The following is a 21,640-nucleotide window of genomic DNA, read 5'->3' as shown; positions in this document are numbered from 1 at the left end:
GTTGAATGTTTGACATTTTATTTTTCAGTAGATACACGCATTTGATGTTTCCATCTCGTGTTACCAGGTTCTCTGGGGGCAGGACAGTTGTCCAGAAGAAAGATGGCGTTCTTCGGTAGTTTTTTTTTCTGTAATTATGGGTGACTTTTATCTGCATATAGATTGGGCAAATCAAATTAGCCACAATACCGGAGAGGAGGAATTCATGGAGTGCATACGGAATGGTTTTCTGGACCGATGCATTGAGGAACCAACAAGAGAATAGGCCATCCTAGACTGGGTATTGTGTAAGGAGAGAGGAATAATCGACAATCTAGTTGTGTGAGACCGCTTGGGGATGAGTGACCTTAATATGATAGAATTCTTCATCAAGATGGAGTGTGACGTAGCTGATTCTGAGACTAGGGTCCTGAACCTTAGTAAAGGAAACTACGAAGGTATGAGGCGCGAGCTGGCTGTGACGGATTGGGAAACGTTACTTAAAGGGATGACGGTGGATAGGCAATGGAAAACATTCAAAGGGCGCATAGATGTTTTGCAACAATTGTTTATTCCTGTCTGGTGCAAAAGTAAAACCGGAAAGGTAGCCAAATCATGACACACAAGGGAAATTAGCGAAAGCATTAGATCCAAGGAAGTGGCATACAAATTCGCCAGAAAAAACCACAGACATGAGGATTGGAAGCAGTTTAAAATTCAGCAAAGGAGGACCAAGGGATTGATTAAGAAGGGGAAAATAGAGTGAGAGTAAGCTTGCGGGGAACATAAAAACGGACTGTAAAAGTTTCTATAGGTATGTGAAGAGAAAAAGATTGAAGACAAATGTAGGTCCCTTTACAGACAGAAACAGGGGAATTTATTATGGGGAACAAAGAAACGACTGACCAACTAAATGCACACATTTGGTTCTGTCTTCACAAAGGACACAAATATCATGCCAGTAATGTTGGGGAGCACAGGGTTTAGTGAGAGGGAGGAATTGAAGGAAATCAGTATTAGTAGAGAAATGGTGTTGGGGAAATTGAAGGCTGATAAATCCCCAGGGCCTGATAATCTACATCCCACAGTACTTAAGGAGGTGGTCCAAGAAATAGTGGATGCATTGGTCATCTTCCAAGACTCTGGAAGAGTTCCTACAGATTGGCGAGCAGCTAATGTAACCCCACTATTTTAACAAGGGAGGTAGAGAGAAAACGGAATTATAGACCAGTCAGCCTGATGTCAGTAGTGGGGAAAATTCTAGAGTCCATTATAAAAGATTTTCTCGCAGAGCAGTTGGAGAACAGTGGTAGAATCGGACAGAGTCAGCGTGGATTTACGAAGGGGAAATCGTGCTTGACAAATCTACTAGAATTCTTTGAGGATGTAACTAGTAGAGTTGATGAGGGGGAGCCAGTGGATGTGGTTTATTTGGACTTTCAGAAGGCTTTCAACAAAGTCCCTCAAAAGAGATTAGCTTGTAAAGTCAAAGCGCATGGGATTGGGGTAGTATATTGCGATTGATAGAAAATTGGTTGGCAGACAGGAAACAAAGAGTAGGAATAAATTGGTCTTTTTCTGAATTCCAGGCGGTGACTAGTGGGGTACCGTTCTCGTACACCAGTCGCTGAAGGTAAGCATGTAGGTGCAACAGGCGGTAAAAAATGCAAATGGTATGTTGACCTTCACAGTGAGAGGATTAGAGTACAGGCGCAGGGATGTTTTGCTGCAATTATACAGGGCCTTGGTGAGGCCACACCTGGAATATTGTGTGCAGTTTTGGTCTCCTTACCTGAGGAAGGATGTTCTTGCTATAGAGGGAGTGCAGCGAAGGTTTACCAGACTGATTCCTGAGATAGTGGGACTGACGTATGAGGGGAGTTTGAGTCGGTTGGGATTATATTTGCTGGAGTTCAGAAGAGTGAGGGAGGATCTCATAGAAACCTATAAAATTCTAACAGGACTTGACAGGGTCGATGCAGGAAGGATGTTCCCGATGGTGGGGGAGTCCAGAACCTGGGATCATAGTCCAAGGATACGGGATAAACCTTTCGGGACTGAGATGAGGAGAAATTTCTTCACCCAGAGAGTGGTGAACCTGTGGAATACGATACAACAGAAAGCAGTTGAGGCCAAAACATTGTATGTTTTCAAGAAGGAGTTGGATAATAGCTTTTGGGGCGAAAGGGATCAAAGGATATTGGGGGGGGGGGGGAAAGGGGGGGTGGAGAGCGGGAGCAGGTTACTGAGTTGGATGATCAGCCATGATGAATGGCGAAGCAGGCTCAAAGGGCCGAATGGCCTACTCTTATTTTCTGTGTTTCTATGACTGATGTAAGGCTAACAGGTCTGTAGTTCCCTGTTTTTGTTCTCTACCTCCCTTTTTGAATAGTGGGGTGACATTTGCGACCTTCCAATCTGCAGGAACCGCTCCAGAATCTCTAGAATTTTGGAAGATGATCACCAATGCATCCACTATCTCCATAGCTACCTCTTTCAACACTCTGGGATGTCGAATGTCAGGTCCTGGGGACTTATCAGCCTTCAGCCCCATTAATTTCTCCAATGCAGCCTTCTTACTAATACTAATTCCTCATTTTCACCCTAATCCCTTAGATCTCTAATTCTGGGAGATTTCTTGTATCATCGTCAGTGAAGACAGACACAAAGTAATCATTTAGCTTTTCTGCCATTTCTCCATTCCCCATTATAAATTCTCCTGAATCTGCTTGTAATGGACCCACATTTGTCTTAGCCAAATGTTTCCTTTTTACATACCTATAGGAGCTTTTACAGTCCATTTTTATATTTTCTGCTAGCTTACATTCATATTCTATTCTCCCTTTATCAGTTTCTTGGTTCACCTTTGCTGTATTCTAAAATTCTCCCAATCCTCCGGTTTATTACTATTTCTGGCAACTTTATAGGTTTTTTTCTTTTAATCTTATACAGTCCTTAACTTCCTTTGTTATCCACAGTTGACTGCCTTTACTTTTGGGGGTTTTTGTGACTTGAAGGAATAGTCAGAGTCATCGAGAGAGCAGTGAAACAGGCCCTTCGGCCCACCGAGTCTGTGCTGACCATCAACCACCCATTTATACTAATCCTACATTAATCTCATATTCCCTACCACATCCCCACCTTCCCTCAATTCTCCTACCACCTACCTATACTAGGGGCAATTTACAATGGCCAATTTACCTATCAACCTGCAAGTCTTTGGCTGTGGGAGGAAACCGGAGCACCTGGCGGAAACCATGCGGTCACAGGGAGAACTTGCAAACTCCACACAGGCAGTTGCCAGAATTGAACCCAGATCGCTGGAGCTGTGAGGCTGCGGTGTAGTTGCTGTAAACTATGTAATATTTCTTTTAAAGACTGTCCATTGTCTATGTACTGCCGTACCTTTTGATGTATTTTCCCAATCCAACTCAGTCAATTTCATACCTTCATAATTTCCTCTGTTCAAATTTAACACCCTGGCTTCAGATTGAATTACCTCACTTTCAAACATAATGTAAAGTTCCATCATATTATGGTCATTCATCCCTGAAAGTTTTTTTACAAAATTATTATTAATCAGCCCTTTCTCATTACATAATATTAGATTTAAAATAGCCTTTTCTTTAGTTGGTTCTTCAACATACAGCTCGAGAAAACCATTCCTAACACACTCCAGAAACCCGTCCTCCACAGCATTAGTGCTCATTAGGTTTACCCAAACTATATGCAGATTGAAGCCATCCATGATTACTGTATTACCCATGCTGCATGCTTCTGTAATCTCCTGATTAATGCCATGTCCCACACTACCTCTTCTGTTTGGCTTAAAAACAACTACCAATGTTTGCTGCCCCTTGCCGTTTGTTAGCTCCAGCCAAACAGATTCCACATTTTGTTCTTCCCATCTGAGAGCCTCCCTTAATAATGTACTGATACCATGCCTTTATTATCAGTGCAACACCACATCCTTTTCCTTTTTGCCTGTCCTTCCTAAAGATTGAATATCCTTAAATACTCAGTTTCCAGTCTTGGTCACCCTGTAGCCACATTTCTGTTATGGCAGTTAGATCATACCCATTTACCTCTATTTGGGCCTTTAAGTCATCTACCTTGCTGCAGTACAGCTACAACACTGGCATCTACCTGGCAATGTGGAAAATTGCCCATGTATGTCCTGCTTTTTGTGTACAGGACAAGTCCAACCCGGCAGATTACTGCCCCATCAGTCTACTCTCAAACATCAGTAAAGTGATGGAAGGTGTCATCAACAGTGCCATCAAGCAGCACTTGCTTAGCAATATCCTGCTCAGTGACAGTTAGTTTGGGTTCCGCCAGGGCCACGCAGCTCCTCCTGGCTTCATTACAGCCTTGGTTCAAACATGGACAAAAGAGCTGAACTCAAGAGGTGAGGTGAGAGCAACTGCCCTTGACAGCAAGGCAGCATTTGACAGAGTATGGCATCAAGGAGCCCTAGCAAAACTGGAGTCAGTGAGAATCAGAGGGAAAACTCTCTGGTTGGAGTCATACCTAACGCAAAGGAAGATGGTTGTGGTTGTTGGAGGTCAATCATCTGAGCTCCAGGACATCACTGCAGGAGTTCCTCGGGGTAGTGTCCTAGGCCCAACCATCTTCAGCTGCTTCATCAATGACCTTCCTTCAATCATAAGGTCAGAAGTGGGGATGTTTGCTGCTGATTGCGCAATGTTGGCACCATTCGTGACTCCTCCGATACTGAAGCAGTCTGTGTAGAAGTGCAACAAGATCTGGATAATATCCAGGCTTGGGCTTATAAGTGGCAAGTAACATTCACACCACACGAGTGCCAGACAATGACCATCTCCAACAAGAGAGAATCTCGCCATCTCCCCATGACATTCAATGGCATTAACATCGCTGAATCCCCCACTATCAACATCCTAGGGGCTACCATTGACCAGAAACTGAACTGGAGTAGCCATATAAATACCATGGCTGCAAGAGCAGGTCAGAGGCTAGGAATCCTGCGGTGAGTAACTCACCTCCTGACTCCCCAAAGCCTGTCCACCATCTACAAGGCACAAGTCAGGAGTGTGATGGAATACTCTCCACTTGCCTGGATGGGTGCAGCTCCAACAACACTCAAGAAGCTTGACATCATCCAGGACAAAGCAGCCTGCTTGATTGGCACCCCATCTACAAACATTCACTCCCTCCACCACTGACACACAGTGGCAGCAGTGTGTACCATTGACAAGATGCGCAGCAGCAACTCACCAAGGCTTCTTAGACAGCACCTTCCAAACCCGCGACCTCTACTAATTAGAAGGACAAGGGCAGCAAATGCATGGAAACGCCATCACCTGCAAGTTCCCCTCCAAATCACACACCATCCTGACTTGGAACTATATCGCCGTTCTTTCACTGGGTCAAAATCCTGGAACTCCCTTCCTAACAGCACTGTTGGTGTACCTACCTCACATAGACTGCAGCAGTTCAAGAAGTCAACTTCTCCAGGGCAATTAGGGATTGGCGATAAATGCTGGCCTAGCTAGCGACGCCCACATCCCATGAATGTATAAAAAAAAAACATGCTGTGTGCATTCAGGTAGATTGCCCTTAACCTTGTCATCTTGGCATTCTTCATTCTAAGCCGAGTTGATGCATGCCTTTGTTTTGCCTGCCTTCTTATGTCGCTTGCTACTTTTTTACCTCCTGTTACCCGCTTTACTTCTCTTACAAAGAGCAGAAACTATGGGCCAAATGGCCTCCCTGTGCTGTAACCATTCTATGATCCTATAATCCAAGACAGTTTTTTCTACAATGATGAAATCCTGTGGTAGCATAATTCATCTTTGGAATTTGGTGCCTTTTTGGATATTTCTTTGTTTCTTGAGCCCTGAAGTGATTCACAAGCATAAACTACTGGATGTTTTAGGCTCGAGGATGAATGTAGTAAAGACTGCTCGAGGGAAAACACAGGAATATAGCTGACTGCTGGAAGACATTTTTAAAACTGACGACTTTTCTCTTTTGTCTCAGAAGGAATTCAGTTCTGCTTTCTAATGGGAAATTCAAATGCAAGTATAAATCTAATCTAGGTATATTTTTTGATCTATATTCTAAAGTGTCTGAATATTGTGATTGAATTTAAAGTAATTAAAACTTTATGGCTTCTCAAGTGGTGAATACAATTACTTTAGCTTTGCATGTTAGATGGTAATTGTTCTCAAATTCTCAATTGTGTGCATTGCAAAGAAGCAAAAGATATGCCTGGTAACATAACTGCTTTATATAGCTGTGTGCTTGGATCAGATCACATCACATGCTTTGGAGCTAGAATGAAGGGCATGTGAGAAAGGTATGGTCGAGAGCAGAAGTCCCCAAACTTCGTTGCTGACCGCCCCCTTCAGAAGTTTGTCTCTGTGACATCCCATCCTATTTCTAATAAAGCTTATTTTGTAGAAGATGACCGAGTTCAATCCTATTTGTTGTAAAAACTGGGAGGCAAAATTGAGAGAAATTCAAAATGCTCAGACATGTAGGATTGTGTATCTCAAATAGTTAAATGTTTCAAGGACCTCTGCCTTCATGCAGCAATCTGGATATGGCACAAGAATGTCTTTTACTTTGACTGATGCAGCCTTGCATTGCTGGAGATGGTGCATTGTCGAGTGATCATGGCACAGCACAGGATGTTTAAATCCCTGCTGATTTCTAGAATGGATGTTGGACCTATCTGAACTGTTTTTTCCGAAACACTAATCAGTTGCTCTGCACCAGAAGGAACTCTTGTAGATCCAGAGTCCACTTCTAGAAATTGACAGGAATTCATCCTGTGCTGTACTGTGGTAGTAAGGGAGGCAGACGGGTGGTGGTGTAGTGAAGGGATAGGGATTTTTGGGAGTGGCAAGAAGCCTGAATGTTTGAGAAGGTAGTTGAGAGAGTTGCTGAAGCCCAGCCCAACTCTAAATGCAGCCTGCAGTTGGTGATTCTCTTCCTTACCATACAACCCACCACCTCCCATCTGAAAGGCAAGAAGAGTTAAGAGGAGCAAAAGAAAAGGAAAAAGTGGGGATGAAGAGAAACTGCATTATCCATATTCTCTGACATTTCTCTATGCAATACTACAGGAGATCAACTAGTGTTTGTCTGCACTGGCTTCCTGTCTACTTTTTCCATCTTTTATAATGTAAGCTGTCCATGTGTACCTGCCAGACTATTTACACCTTTCTCAAGAGGCCCTTTCCATTGAAATGTATAAATATAGGAAGCTATATGGAAAATAAAATGAGGGCAGAATGAATAGCTTTAAAATGGGGAATGATTAATCCTCGTTGTCTGCTCTACATATCCCACATCCCTGACCCCATTTGACCTGAGACTGCACTGGGTGGTAACTCAAAGTGCAGTGCCATGGCGATCAGTGTATATGGGTGTCGCTCATTTCTGAGCAGAAGACAGTTCCCATTTTTGAACTGGGATGGAGACGGTTCCCAAGCAGTACTTAGCATATGTCATAATTTAGGCTCACTACACAGATTTGCAAGTGCAGATTAGTTGGAGCGGCTGGCTCTCCGGGAAAAAAAAATTAGAGCTGCAGTTTACTTCTGTGCCAGCATGCATGCACAAATATGCCGAAGTGTTTGGCAAATGAAAGAAGAGGTTGATGTGAATGAATTTAATCTCCTTTACTTTTCTACCTCTCACATGCAGTTTATGTGTCAATGTATCTATGATGGCAGTGGTGTGAAACCAACTCCTTTTTTAATGTACTTATCTGCATTAATTCAGCACATGTAATCCTCTGTATTGATCTTTGATCACTCCGTCTGTGAGAAATTTTACAGTTAAAGCCATGATCCCACATCAACAATGAAATAAATGACCACATAATCTGTTTTACTGATGATGTTTAAGGGATAAATGTTAGCCAGAACACAAGGAAGAATTATCCTGCTCTTCAGAGTGCCATACATCCACCAGAGAGGCTAGTTTAATGTCATTTGAAAGATGACACTTCTGGTAATGCTGCATTACCAGTACTGCACTGAGTATCAGCCAAAATTATGTGTTGAAGTCTCTGAAGTGGGGCTTGATCCCACAGCCTTCTGACTCAGAAATGAGTGATACCACTGAGCCATGACTGACATCTAAAGAGTGGCAACCACCCATTCTCTATGCCCGCAAATGCTGCAAACTCCCAACTGTGTCAATACCAACTGATCACGATATTTGACCTTGCTTCTCTTTTTTTTTCATGACAGTCTGCACCTAGCTGCTCAGAAGTAATTTTAATGTGGGGGATGGAGGGAGGGGGATGTATTGTCTGTATACTTTTTTATATGCGCTAACTCAACACATGCGTATATGATCTATTACTTTTAAGTACTGAAACTTACCCAGTTATGCAAAACTTAGAATTTATATTAAAAGTAAGTTCCCATCTAACTCAGCCCAGTTTTGATAAGTACTGCATGCTATTTCTGTCCAGTAATTGGAAGGGGCAGAGCAAGATAAATATACTGTTCAGAAGATGTATCTTGCAGGTTTGTTAAGATGTGGCATTCAGGGTGATGGTACCTTGACAACATGGATATTTCTGTACATTTTATGACTCTTGAGCTGTATTTTGCCCTGGGAAGGGGTGCAGGGGTGGTGTTGGCCTTGTGGGTTCTCATGCAAAGGTTGTGTTTAGGAACTACATTCTTTTTTTCTATCTGTGGGTCCACACTGGTCCCTGTTCAATTGTACTGGTTGCACAGTTCTAATGCTGCCCCTGGCGGGTGGGGATGTGTAGATGGGTGCAGCCAACGCCCTAAACTGACCAGATCCATTCACAGATTCTGAGAAACAGCTAGATGCTTTTGTTGCTAATGGACTGCTGGCCTCTGTGGCAGGCTGAAATTTTGCATCACCCCCATGTAAACCATTAATGTTTGTTTTGTCCTCACATGTAACTATAAAATCAGTTAAATATATTGAAATTAGAATTTTAATTCTTTGTAGACTAATTCTATTTTATTTTCTAACTGTATCATGTCTCCTGCTTGTTTTCAGGTTCTCATATGTTAGCAATAATCACACTTTAGACTTGGAAAGACTGGAGTCTTAGTTTATTCCATGCAGCTTCCATGCTCCCTGGTACAGGACTGCCCCAGGCTGGTGTCCTGTTACCATCACATGACTTCCCCCCCCCCCCCCCCCCCAGAACACTCAAACATAACAATTAGTTCCTAGATACTTAGTTCTTAGCACTTTTATAGATGGTATAAAAATATATATCATCCCTCTTTCTTTAAAAACATAAAGCTCCTATATCCATGTAACTGTCCCAGTCATTAACTTTTTCTAAACTAAAGATTATCAACCGACTTTTGGAAATAATCTGAACCCTTGTTTTAGTGTCTCTTATAGCACGTATTCTTTTCTAAAGTTATTCACTGTATTGCTTAGGTGGTATACTGTGCCTCCATCTTTGAGATTTGGCATTTGTTGCTCTCATTGGTGAGTTGGCACGCCGCACAGGCGATGTTGTGCTTGTTGCTCCTGGTGTTGTAGAAGTTGTGCTTGCTATTGCTGATGTGTTACTTGCTGGTGACATTGTTAATGTGACCAAAACCCCATGTGCCAGATTGAAAAATATTAATTTCGTGGTATGGAACTCTGCTTGAGACCTTTTATTGGACATTACAAATAACTTTTAAAAAGCAGAACAGCTAAAGATGGCCTCGCAGAATTTGCATATGAGAAGACAAAGGCCATCTGAGACCGAAGGTAAGTTACCCAGTCCAGCTAGAACAATGGGGGTGTGCCCTGATTCAATTAACCAGAATGGTTTTGTTAATAGTGGTGATCAAAAGGTATCGACACCCTTTGATTTTGAAAGAGCCCCCACCAAATATGTCTGAAGAACTTGGAATTTCAAACAACCTTCCAGAAACTTCTGCTTTCAAACAGAGGTGGTCAAAGAACAAAGAACAGTACAGCACAGGAACAGGCCATTTGGCCCTCCAAGCCTGCACCGATCTTGATGCCTGTCTAAACTAAAACCTTCTGCACTTCCGGGGTCCGTATCCCTCTATTCCCATCCTATTCATGTATTTGTCAAGATGCCTCTTAAACATCTCTATGGTACCTGCTTCCACCACCTCTCCCGGCAACAAGTTCCAGGCACTCACCACCCTCTGTGTAAAGAACTTGCCTCGCACATCCCCTCTAAACTTTGCCCCTCTCACCTTAAACCTATGGTCATATGACATACCTGCTGGTGTAACACTGAATTTGTGAATTGTGCCTCAAAGAAAGGGACAAGACTGTAACTGAACTCTAAGAAGAATGCACCTCTCTCTCTGTCTCCCTCTCTAGCAAAGTCCCAGGGGAGGCCCGGCTACAGCTAAACCTCAAATCTATAGACCCGCATAGGCAATAACCAAGAGGACGGATAAAACCTCTCTGGCCTTCCGGAACCAGAGAAGCAAGCCTGAATTTTACACATGGCCCCAACAAGAACTTCAAGACTTTAACTTCAACAAAGGACATTGAAATTCTGTATTTGAATTTCATTTATTACAGCCTTTACTTCAACCTCCCAACTCTACTTTTCCCCTCCGTATCTATTTGTGTGCGTGCGTGCCTTTTGTGTGAATATGAGCGTGGATGTGTCGCGTATTTTAGTAATTTTAACCGGTTTAGAGTGATGAGGTGAATAAACTTGCATCTTTCTTCTTTCTTTTAAACCCAAGAAAACCTGTCTGGTTCATTTGCAGTTGTAATTAGAGTAACAGGAGCACGTGCTCATTGAGTTGGTGAGCTAAAATCACTGTTAAAAGAATAAACCCTGTTGCGGTCAAACCAGAGAAGGGATGAAAGGGGAGCCTGAGACCCCTTCCTCACCTGGTCATAACAATGTTGTCTAGCTGGATTGTGATCTTTCTGGTGGTGTTGATGGTCTTTTCTGTTTTTCCAGTTCAGCTGTTGGTCGAATATGGATTCTGTTCCTTCTCATTTGGTTATCGGTTTCAGTCTCAATAATGTATGACCTTGGAATCTCAGCTTCACGAACAACTTTTGCTGGGCTCCAGGTTTTCATGATTGGATCCTGTCTATATACAGTTTGTCCTTTGAACAGCTCAAGTTGGTATTTAGCATGCTTGTTGAAGTGTTGCTGTCCTCTTACCTATGCTTCAGTGAGTTGTTGTCTCACTTCCCCTGGTCGCTTGGAGGATGTATTTTGTTTTCAAGTACCTCCATGGCCTTTTTCCTCCCTATCTCTGATCTCTCCGGCCCCACAAGCATCAGATATCTACGTTCCTGTAATTCTGGCCTCTTCAGCATCCTTGATTTTTTTTTAATCACACCACCATTGGTGGATGTGCCTCCAGCTACCAAGGCCCTAAGCTCTGAGATTCCCTAAATTCTCCCCATTAACTATCTCTCCCCCATTTTACTTTTTTTTTCATTTTTATATATATTTTTTGTTTTATTTCATCTTAGTTTGTTCAGTTTGCTTACCCACTTTTTTTTCATGTTTGTACTTGTGGCTGTTCAATTTTCAGTCCGTTAACGCCCTTTCTGTACTAATGCTTTGTCTTTCAGCACACCATTAACGTATCTTTGCTCCATGACCTTCTGGTCAGTTATTTTCTGTGACCTTGTCCTATCTACACCTTCTCCTTTGTTATCTCTTGCCCCATCCCCACTTTACTTGCTTATAACCTTTTACATTTCTAATATTTGCCAGTTCTGAAGAAGGGTCACTGACCTGAAACGTTAACACTGCTTCTCTCTCCACAGATGCTGCCAGACCTGCTGAGTATTTCCAGCATTTATTTTTATTTCAGATTTCCAGCATCCGCAGTATTTTGCTTTTAACTATCTCTCTTTCCTCCTCGAAGATGCTCAAAGCCTACCCCTGACCAACCTTTTGATCATCTGCCCCAGTATCTCCATATGTAGCTCAGTGTCCATTTTTGTTTTCTAATGCTTCTGTGAAGCACCTTGGGAGAGATGTTTTATTATGATATAAATTCAAGTTCTTGTTTTTCAATGCCAGAGAGATTGATTGGCAATCATCAACAATCATCAGGTTGATACAAAGTTACCTATGCTTGTAGGTATAACAACTATCTGTGCCACGTTCAGTTTGTAGTTGCTATGCAAATTCAGCAACTTCGTGACATTCAATGCATATCAATTGAGGCAGGCAGCCAAATGCCATTTCCGCAAAGCTAATGGTGGAATGTGAAACAAGAGGCATAAACTTTGGAATATTCGCATATCATGTTCACCTGCTCCTCACCTGAGGTTGCTGCATCATTTACACATAAATAAGCAGAAAGTGCCATTACCCTCTCCATTATTTTGGCAACAAAATTTGTTGCAATACCATTTCGAATAAATTCTTTTATGGTACTCTGCAAAATCACAGCAGTGAAATGTTACTGGCTGTACGCACTTATACAAGTCTGTTAATCCAATGTAAACACAAACATGGTCATGCAGAAGTTAAAAGGCTCAGTTTCACCTCTTGTTAAAAACAAGGAAAGGAATAAAGATTGATAAGGAAATAAGTTTCAATAAGATTTCACCCCTCAAGGTTGACATGAAATCACCTGCAGAGCTGTTGCCATTGAGATGTAGCTTAACCGGGAGCCAGTGCAGGTCAGCAAGCACAGGGATGATGTATGAATGGGACTTGGTGCGAATTAGGACGCGAGCAGCAGAGTTTTGGATGACCAAGTTTGTGAACGTTGGAACTTGGCAAGGCAGCCAGAAATGCATTGAAATAGTCCAGCCTAGAGGTAATGAAGGCAGGGATGAGAGTTTCAGCAGCAGATCAACTGAAGCGGGGCAGAGTCGGGCGTCGTTACAGAGGTGGAAGTAGGCGGTTTTAGTGATGGTGCAGATATGTGGTCAGAAGCTTATTTCCGGGTCAAATATGACACCGAGGCTGTGAACCAGCCTCTCTCAGTTGCCAGGGGAAGGATGGAGTCGGTGGCTAGAGAATGGAATTTGTGGCAGGGACCAAAGACAGATGTGGAGTCTTCAGGTTTTTAATTTTTTGGGCAGATTTAAAAATGTTTTTAAAAAGAAATCTTACTTTTTCTTCTCTTTGTAATCTTTCCCTCCCTATTTCTCTTTCCATATCTAATTTGACATCGAATTCACACACTGTAATTCACTCTCATTTCTTGGTGCTTTCGCTTTTTTTTCACTAATCCTTAATTCTGTTGCTTGCTCCAGTCACGCAGGACTGCGATGCCCTGTTTTCCTCACTCTGCATTTATCAGGTCACAGTTTCAGCAACTTTGTGGACAGGTTTTGAGCTGTTAAGTGTAGGGAAAATCTGATTAACAGATGCTATTAGATGCCCTGCTACAGCAGAATCTGCCCCAATGTTTGCATTTTGCCTTCTGGAATAATCTGTAGATGCATTTCATATATATTCACAGCTATTAATTATTAAAAGCAATTTTATTGTGAAAGGATCCAAAGTGCTTTGAGTCACAGGCTGTTAATAGAATGTTTATTTGAGGTACTGTATTGATCAGTCTTGAGGTGGGGAAAGCATGAAAGAGTAAGCAAAATAATTTGTCAAATTTGAAAAGAACCATAGAAAATCACGGCACAGAAGGAGGCCATTCAGCCCATCGTGTCTGCGCTGTCTGAAAAAATTAGCCGCCCAGTCTAATCCCACCTTCCAGCACCTGATCTGTAGTCTTGCAGGTTGCAGCACTTCAAGTGCATGTCCAGGCACCTTTTAAATGAATTGAGGGTTTCTGCCTTCACCACCAATCTGGGCAGTGAATTCCAGACACCCACTACCCTCTGGCTGAAAAGGTTTTTCCCCCTGTCCCCTCTAATACTTCTGCCAGTCAACTTAATCTATGCCCCCTGGTAATTGACCTTTTCCGCTAGGGGAAACTGGTCCTTCCTGTCTACTCTATCAAGGCCCCTCATAATTTTGTACACCTCAATTAAGTCACTCCTCTGTTCTAAGGAAAACAACCCTAGCCAATCGAATCTTTCCTCATAGCTGCAACTTTCAAGCACTGGCAACATTCTTGCATTCTTGTGAATTTCCTCTGTACTCTATCTAGAGCAATTGTATCCTTTCTGTAATGTGACCAGAACTGTACGCAATACTCCAGCTGGAGCCTAACCAATATTTTATACAGTTCCAGCATTACATTCCTGCTTTTGTATTCTATACCTCAGCCAATAAAGGAAAGCATTCCATATGCCGCCTTCACTTTATCTACCTATCCTGCCACCTTCAAGGACCTGTGGACATGCACTCTCTTCTTCTGTCTCTCACTTGTTGTTCTTTCAATGTAGTATACTGTATTCGCTGCTCATAATGTGGTCTGCTCTACATTGGGGAGACCAAGCGCAGACTGGGTGATTGCTTTGCGGAACATCTCCGCTCAGTCTGCAAGCAGGACCCTGAGCTTCCGGTTGCTTGCCATTTCAACACTCCCCCCTGCTCTCATGCTCACATCTCTGTCCTGGGATTGCTGCAGTGTTCTAGTGAACATCAACGCAAGCTCGAGGAACAGCATCTCATCTACCGATTAGGCACACTACAGCCTGCTGGACTGAACATTGCAGAGCATGACAGCCCCCCATTTTACTTTCATTTTTAGTTATTTTTTCTTTTTTTTTAATCATTCTTTTTTACACTCTTTTTGTGCATTTATTTCATCTTTGTTCAGTTTGCTTACCCACTGTTTTTTTTTCAGGTTTGCATTTGCTGCTGTTCAATATTCAGTGTATTTTACACCTAATCTGTACTAATGCTTTGTCTTTCAACACACCATTAACATATCGTTTGCCTTTGCTCCGTGACCTTTTGGTCAGCTATGTGGCCTGGTCCAATCTAGACCTCCTTTGTTATCTCTTGCCCCACCCCCACCTCACTTGCTTATAACCTGTGACTTTTCTAATATTTGTCAGTTCCGATGAAGGGTCACTGACCCGAAACGTTAACTCTGCTTCTCTTTCCACAGATAAGCTCTGGCATTTCCTCCCTAAACCTCTCTAGCTCTTCTCCCTTTTATTTGCTCCTTAAAACCGACTTCTTTGACCGAGCCCTTGGTCACTTTCCTAATATCTCTTTTTTTTATTATTTCTCATTTCTACCAAAACTGATTCTACATCTTGAATTCCAGAACTAAGGTTATCTGTCTATATTGTGCCAAAGTCGTATGTAATTAATAGAGCTAGGCCTCCGCATTTTCCTAGTTTCATGTCCTTCTTAAATGTCATGTACCCTTGAATATTCAGGTCCCTGTCTGTGATCTTGCAGCCATGTCTCTATAATGGCTATCAGGTCATGCTTATTTATTGCTATTTGCTCCATCAATTCATCTGCTTTTTTATGAGTGCTAGGCACATTCAGATACAGAGCCTTTAGTTCTGTCTTTTTTTACTATTTTTGTAACCTCTAGTCTTATCTGCTGGTTTCTACGCTCTGTCCCTTTCAACTGCACTCTGGTCGTCATTTCACTTATTGCTACCTTGCTCGCTTGGCTTTCCTTCTCTACTTAATTTACCACAGCTTCTCAATCCTGATCCCTCGCCCTAGTTTAAAACCCTCTCTACCACCCCAGTTAAACAACCTGCCAGAACACTGGTCCCAGCATGGTTCAGATGAAGACTGTCCCAAAGGTACAAGTCCCACTTCACCCAGTACTGGTGCCATGAATCGAACCTATTTCTCCCACACCAATCTTTGAGCCACACATTTAACTCACTCATCTTGTTTACCCTATGCCAATTTTCTCATGGCTCAGGTAATAATCCAGAGAATATTACTTTTGAGGTTCTGCTTTTTAATTTAGACCCTAGCTGCTCCTACTCCCCCAGCAGAACTGCTTTCCTAGTTCTACCTATGTCGTTGGTATCTACATAGACCACGACCACTGGTTCCTTCCCCTCCCACTGCAAGTTCCTCTGCAGCCCAGAGCAGATTTCCCGAACCTTGGCACTGGGCAGGTAACAAAGCCTTCTAGGTTCTTGCTCTCAGCTGCAGAGAACTGTGTCTGTCCCTCGACTATACTATCCCCTATTACCACTAAATTCCTATTTACACCCCCATTTGAATAGCTTCCTGTACCATGGTGCCATGGTCAGATCGCTCATCCACTTTGCAGCCCCTGCTTTCATCCATACAGGTTGCAAGAAGCTCAAACCTGTTAAATAATTGCAACGGCTGAGGCTCCTCCACTTGTACGTTCTGGGTCCCCATACCTGCCTCACTCTCAGTCACATCCTCCTGTCCCTGACCGTGAACCAAATCAGAAGACCAGATCCTAAGGGATGTGACTGCCTCCTGGTACAAAGTGTCCAGGTAACTTTCTCTATCCCTAATGTATCGCAGTGTCTGCAGCTCGGCCTCCAGCTCACTGACTCTGAAGCATAGTTCCTGCAACCGGAGACACTTACAACAGATGCATTTGCCCTAGATCACAGTGGCATCCAGGAGCTCCCACATCATGCGGTCGCAACACATCACCTGGCCTGCCATTTTTATGATGTGATTAATTTATATTTTACTTAATTAATAAACCCTCCTACTCCCAATAAGCGCTATTACTGCTTGTAAACATTTATAATAATACGTTACAATTACTGAGGAATTACCTGAGTTTTCAAAGATAAAGCTGTCTGACCACTTCCCTCAAAACAACAATACTCGCCAACCAATCAACTTATGACTTCCCTGCGATGTCGCACCTCGAGTTCCTGTGCTGCTTTTAATCTCAATCTCTCTTTCGCACTTGCTCTCTATCATTGAGCATTCCCACTTATGACCTTATGATGGAGGGAAGGTCATTGAAGCAGCTGAAGATGGGTGGGCCCAGGGAACTATCCGGAAGCACTCCTGCAGTGATGTCCTGGGACTGAGATGATTGACCTCCAACAGCCACAACTATCTTCCTTTGTGCTAGGTGTGACTCCAACCAGTGAAGAGTTTTGCCCCTGACTCCTGTTTTGCTAGTGCTCCTTGATGCCATGTTTGGTCAAATGCTGCCTTGATGTCGAGGGCAGTTGCTCTCACCTCAGCTCTGGAGTTCAGCTCTTTTGTCCATATTTGGACCAAGGCTGTAATGCGTTCAGGAGCTGAGTGGCCCTGGCGGAACCCAAACTGAGCGTCACTGAGCAGGTTATTGCTGAGCAAATGCCACTTGATAACACTGTCTACGACCCGCCTTCCATCACTTTGCTTCGACAGTAATTGACCAGGTTCGATTTGTCCTGCTTTTTGTGGATAGGGCGTACCTGCAGAATTTTCCACATTGCCAGGTAGATGCCAGCATCATGGCTGTACTGGAACAGCTTGGCTAGGGGCACGGCTAGATCCGGAGCACGAGTCTTCAGTACTGTTGCCGGGATGTTGTTACCATTCGTGGCCATGTCTTCAGCGGTGTAGGCCCTAAGTTCTGGTATATTTCCACCCCTGCCCCCCCCCCCCCCCCCCCAAAAAAAAACATTCTGCCTCTTCTCCTTTATGACGCTCCATAGCATCTAACTCTGGCCAAACTTTTGGTCATCTGCCCGAATATCTGCTTGCATGCCAAATTTTGTCAATGCTTCTATGTAGAGCCTTGGGACCTTTTGCATTTTACCACATTAAAGGCATAATGCAAGTTTTTTTTTAACCATATAATTCAGATCACAGGCTTATTGTATGGAAGACTGTAGTTGCCCATTTAATACTGGAAAATTCTGTGGCATTGGGGTCTAATAAACTGAACAGTGGAATGCGAATGAGCACCCACAAACCACCAATAATCAATTGCCAATGTGAGTTGTTTTGAGTGTGGATCAACTCTGTTTGGAGCACAGATCCTGGCGCTTTGGCCAGAATTTTACGGCTCCCCAACAAGTGGGCCGGTGGCAGAGGGGGCGGGGGTGCTGTCCCTGACCCCGCTGCAATTTTACGTGCGGCGAGAATAGGCCTGCCCGCCCCAGGTCAATCATGGCCTTTAAGTGGCCAATTAACTGCCACTTAAGGACCTTCTCCCACTGCCGCAGGTATTTTACTCTTGGCGGATGGCCGAGACCCCAAGAACACCACCAGGTAAAAGCTGGCGGCCTCCTTGCAGTCTGGGGGTTGAGAACCTCCTGGATGGGCATCCTGTGCCCCACAAAGGGCGGCCCCAACCGCTCCCACTGCACAACACTCCTGCACCCCCACCCCAACCAGTGGGCGGCGCAGTGGTTAGCACCGCAGCCTCACAGCTCCAGAGACCCGGGTTCGATTCTGGGTACTGCCTGTGCGGAGTTTGCAAGTTCTCCCTGTGTCTGCGTGGGTTTCCTCCGGGTGCTCCGGTTTCCTCCCACATGCCAAAGACTTGCAGGTTGATAGGTTAATTGGCCATTATAAATTGCCCCTAGTATAGGTAGGTGGTAGGGAAATATATAGGGACAGGTGGGGATGTGATAGGAATATGGGATTAGTGTAGGATTAGTATAAATGGGTGGTTGATGGTCGGCACAGACTCGGTGGGCCGAAGGGCCTGTTTCAGTGCTGTATCTCTAAACTAAAACTAAACCAATGCTGATTGTCACCTGGCGAGGCCCCAGAAACTTACCTTAGTTTTAGAAATGTAGAAAATAGGAGAAGGAGGAGGCCATTCAGCCCTTTGAGCCTGCATCGCCATTCATTATGATCATGGCTGATCATCCAACTCAGTAACCTGTTCCCGCTTTCACCCCATATCCTTTGATTCCTTTTGCCCCAAGAGCTATATCTAATTCTTTCTTGAAAACATACAATGTTTTTTCCTCAACTGCTTTCTGTGGTAGCGAATTCCATAGGCTCACCACTCTGGGTGAAGAAATTTCTCCTCATCTCAGTCCTGAAAGATTTACCCTGTATCCTTCGACTATGACCCCTGGTTCTGGTCTTCCCCACCATCGGGAACATCCTTCCTGCATCTACCCTGTCAAGTCTTGTTCGAATTTTATAGGTTTCTATGCGATTTCCCCCCCCTCACTCTTCTGAACTCCAGCGAATATGATTAGATTAGAGATACAGCACTGAAACAGGCCCTTCGGCCCACCGAGTCTGTGCCGAACATCAACCACCCATTTATACTAATCCTACACTAATCCCATATTCCTACCAAACATCCCTTCACAGTCCCAGCCCTATATTTCCCTACCACCTACCTATACTAGTGACAATTTATAATGGCCAATTTACCTATCAACCTGCAAGTCTTTTGGCTTGTGGGAGGAAACCGGAGCACCCGGAGAAAACCCACGCAGACACAGGGAGAACTTGCAAACTCCACACAGGCAGTACCCGGAATCGAACCCGGGTCCCTGGAGCTGTGAGGCTGCAGTGCTAACCACTGCGCCACTGTGCCGCCCTATATATAATCCCAACCGACTCAATCTCTCCTCATACGTCAGACCCGCCATCCCAGGAATCAGTCTGGTAAACCTTCGCTGCACTCCCTCTATAGCAAGAACATCATTCCTCAGATAAGGAGACCAAAACTGCACACAATATTCCAGGTGTGGCCTCACCAAGGCCCTGTATAATTGCAGCAAAACATCCCTGCTCCTCTCACTATGAAAGCCAACGTACCATTTGCCTTTTTTTTTTTTACCACCTGTTGCACCTGCATGCTTAACTTCAGCGACTGGTGTACGAGAACACCCAGGTCTTGCTACATATTTTCCCCCTCTCAGTTTATAGCCGTTCAGATAATCTGCCTTCCTGTTTTTGCTGCCAAAGTGGATAACCTCATTTACCCACATTATACTGCATCTGCCATGGCATTAGCCCACTCACTCAACTTGTCCAAATCACCCTGAAGCCTCTCTGCATCCTCCTCGCAAACAAGGTGAAGGGTGATAATAAAAACAAGAAATGCTGGAATCACTCAGCAGGTCTGGCAGCATCTGTGAAAAGAGCAGCAGAGTTAACGTTTCGGGTCAGTGACCCTTCATCGGAACTGACAAATATTAGAAAAGTCACGGGTTATAAGCCAGTGAGGTGGGGGTGGGGCAAGAGATAACAAAGGAGGTCTAATTGGACCAGGCCACATAGCTGACCAAAAGGTTACGGAGCAAAGGCAAACAATATGTTAATGGTGTGTTGAAAGACAAAACATTAGTACAGATTAGGTGTAAATACACTGAATATTCCCCCCGAACAACTTTGCTTCCAATTTCCACCCTTCTCTCACCTTTTACATGGTCCATCTCTGACACTTCCCTTCCCTTCCTTGACTTCTCTGTCTCCATCTCTGGGGATAGATTGTTTACTAATATCCATTATAAGCCCACCGACTCCCACAGCTATCTCGACTACACTTCTTCACACCCTACCTCCTGTAAGGACTCCATTCCATTCTCCCAGTTTCTCCATCTCCGACGCATCTGCTCTGATGATGCTACCTTCCATGACGGTGCTTCTGATATGACCTTTTTCCTCAACCGAGGATTTCCCCCCACTGTGGTTGACAGGGCCCTCAACTGTGTCTGACCCATTCCCTGCACCTCTACCCTCACCCCTTCCCCTCCCTCCCAGAACCGTGACAGGGTTCCCCTTGTCCTCACTTTTCATCCCACCAGCCTCCATATCCAAAGGATCATCCTCCGCCATTTCCCACACCTCCAGCATGATGCCACTACCAGTCGCATCTTCCCCTCCCTTCCCCTGTCAGCATTCCGAAGGGATCGTTCCCTCCGCGACACCCTGGTGCACTCCTCCATTACCCCCACCTCCTCGTCCCCGTCCCAGGGCACCTTCTCCTGCAATCGCAGGAGGTGTAATACCTGCCCATTTACCTCCTCTCTCCTCACTATCCCAGGCCCCAAACACTCCTTTCAGGTGAAGCAGCGATTTACTTGTACTTCTTTCAGTGTAGTATACTGTATTCGCTGCTCACAGTGTGGTCTCCTCTACATTGGGGAGACCAAGCGCAGACTGGGTGACCGCTTTGCGGAACATCTCCGCTCAGTCCGCAAGCAGGACCCTGAGCTTCCGGTTGCTTGCCATTTCAACACTTTTCCCCCCCCCCCCCCCCCCCACCGCTCTCATGCTCACATCTCTGTCCTGGGATTGCTGCAGTGTTCTAGTGAACATCAACGCAAGCTCGAGGAACAGCATCTCATTTACCGATTAGGCACACTACAGCCTGCTGGACTGAACATTGCAGAGCATGACAGCCCCCCATTTTACTTTCATTTTTAGTTATTCTTCCTTTTTTTAAACATTCTTTTTTACACTCTTTTTGTGTATTTATTTCATCTTTGTTCAGTTTGCTTACCCACTGTTTTTTTTCAGGTTTGCATTTGCTGCTGTTCAATATTCAGTGTATTTTACACCTAATCTGTACTAATGCTTTGTCTTTCAACACACCATTAACATATCGTTTGCCTTTGCTCCGTGACCTTTTGGTCAGCTATGTGGCCTGGTCCAATCTAGACCTCCTTTGTTATCTCTTGCCCCACCCCCACCTCACTTGCTTATAACCTGTGACTTTTCTAATATTTGTCAGTTCTGATGAAGGGTCACTGACCTGAAAAGTTAGCTCTGCTTCTCTTTCCACAGATGCTGCCAGACCTGCTGAGTGATTCCAGCATTTCTTGTTTTTATTTCAGATTTCCAGCATCCGCAGTATTTTGCTTTTATTAAGGTGAAGGGTGAGTTGTG

The 21,640-nt window shown here is 44.1% G+C and overlaps 1 protein-coding gene across 4 annotated transcripts in view; it reads left to right on the top strand.

The window, feature by feature from the left end:
* LOC137375168 (folliculin-interacting protein 2-like) overlaps positions 1–21,640 on the top strand; it is a 132,884-nt gene that overhangs the window by 22,605 nt on the left and 88,639 nt on the right. Inside the window, exon 1 of one of the 4 annotated variants that reach the window (XM_068041922.1) lies at positions 12,909–13,009. The exons of the other annotated variants lie outside the window; for them this stretch is intronic. Within the exon in view, the coding sequence (XP_067898023.1) occupies positions 12,966–13,009 (44 nt within the window). The 5' untranslated portion in view covers positions 12,909–12,965. Of the gene's footprint in view, positions 1–12,908; positions 13,010–21,640 lie in introns of those variants that run through there. 4 annotated transcript variants of the gene reach the window in all.

Source organism: Heterodontus francisci, chromosome 1, assembly GCF_036365525.1.
Source record: "Heterodontus francisci isolate sHetFra1 chromosome 1, sHetFra1.hap1, whole genome shotgun sequence".
NCBI lineage: Eukaryota > Metazoa > Chordata > Chondrichthyes > Heterodontiformes > Heterodontidae > Heterodontus > Heterodontus francisci.
The sequence above is the reverse complement of the archived record's forward strand: the minus strand, read 5'-3'. Positions and strand labels throughout refer to the sequence as shown.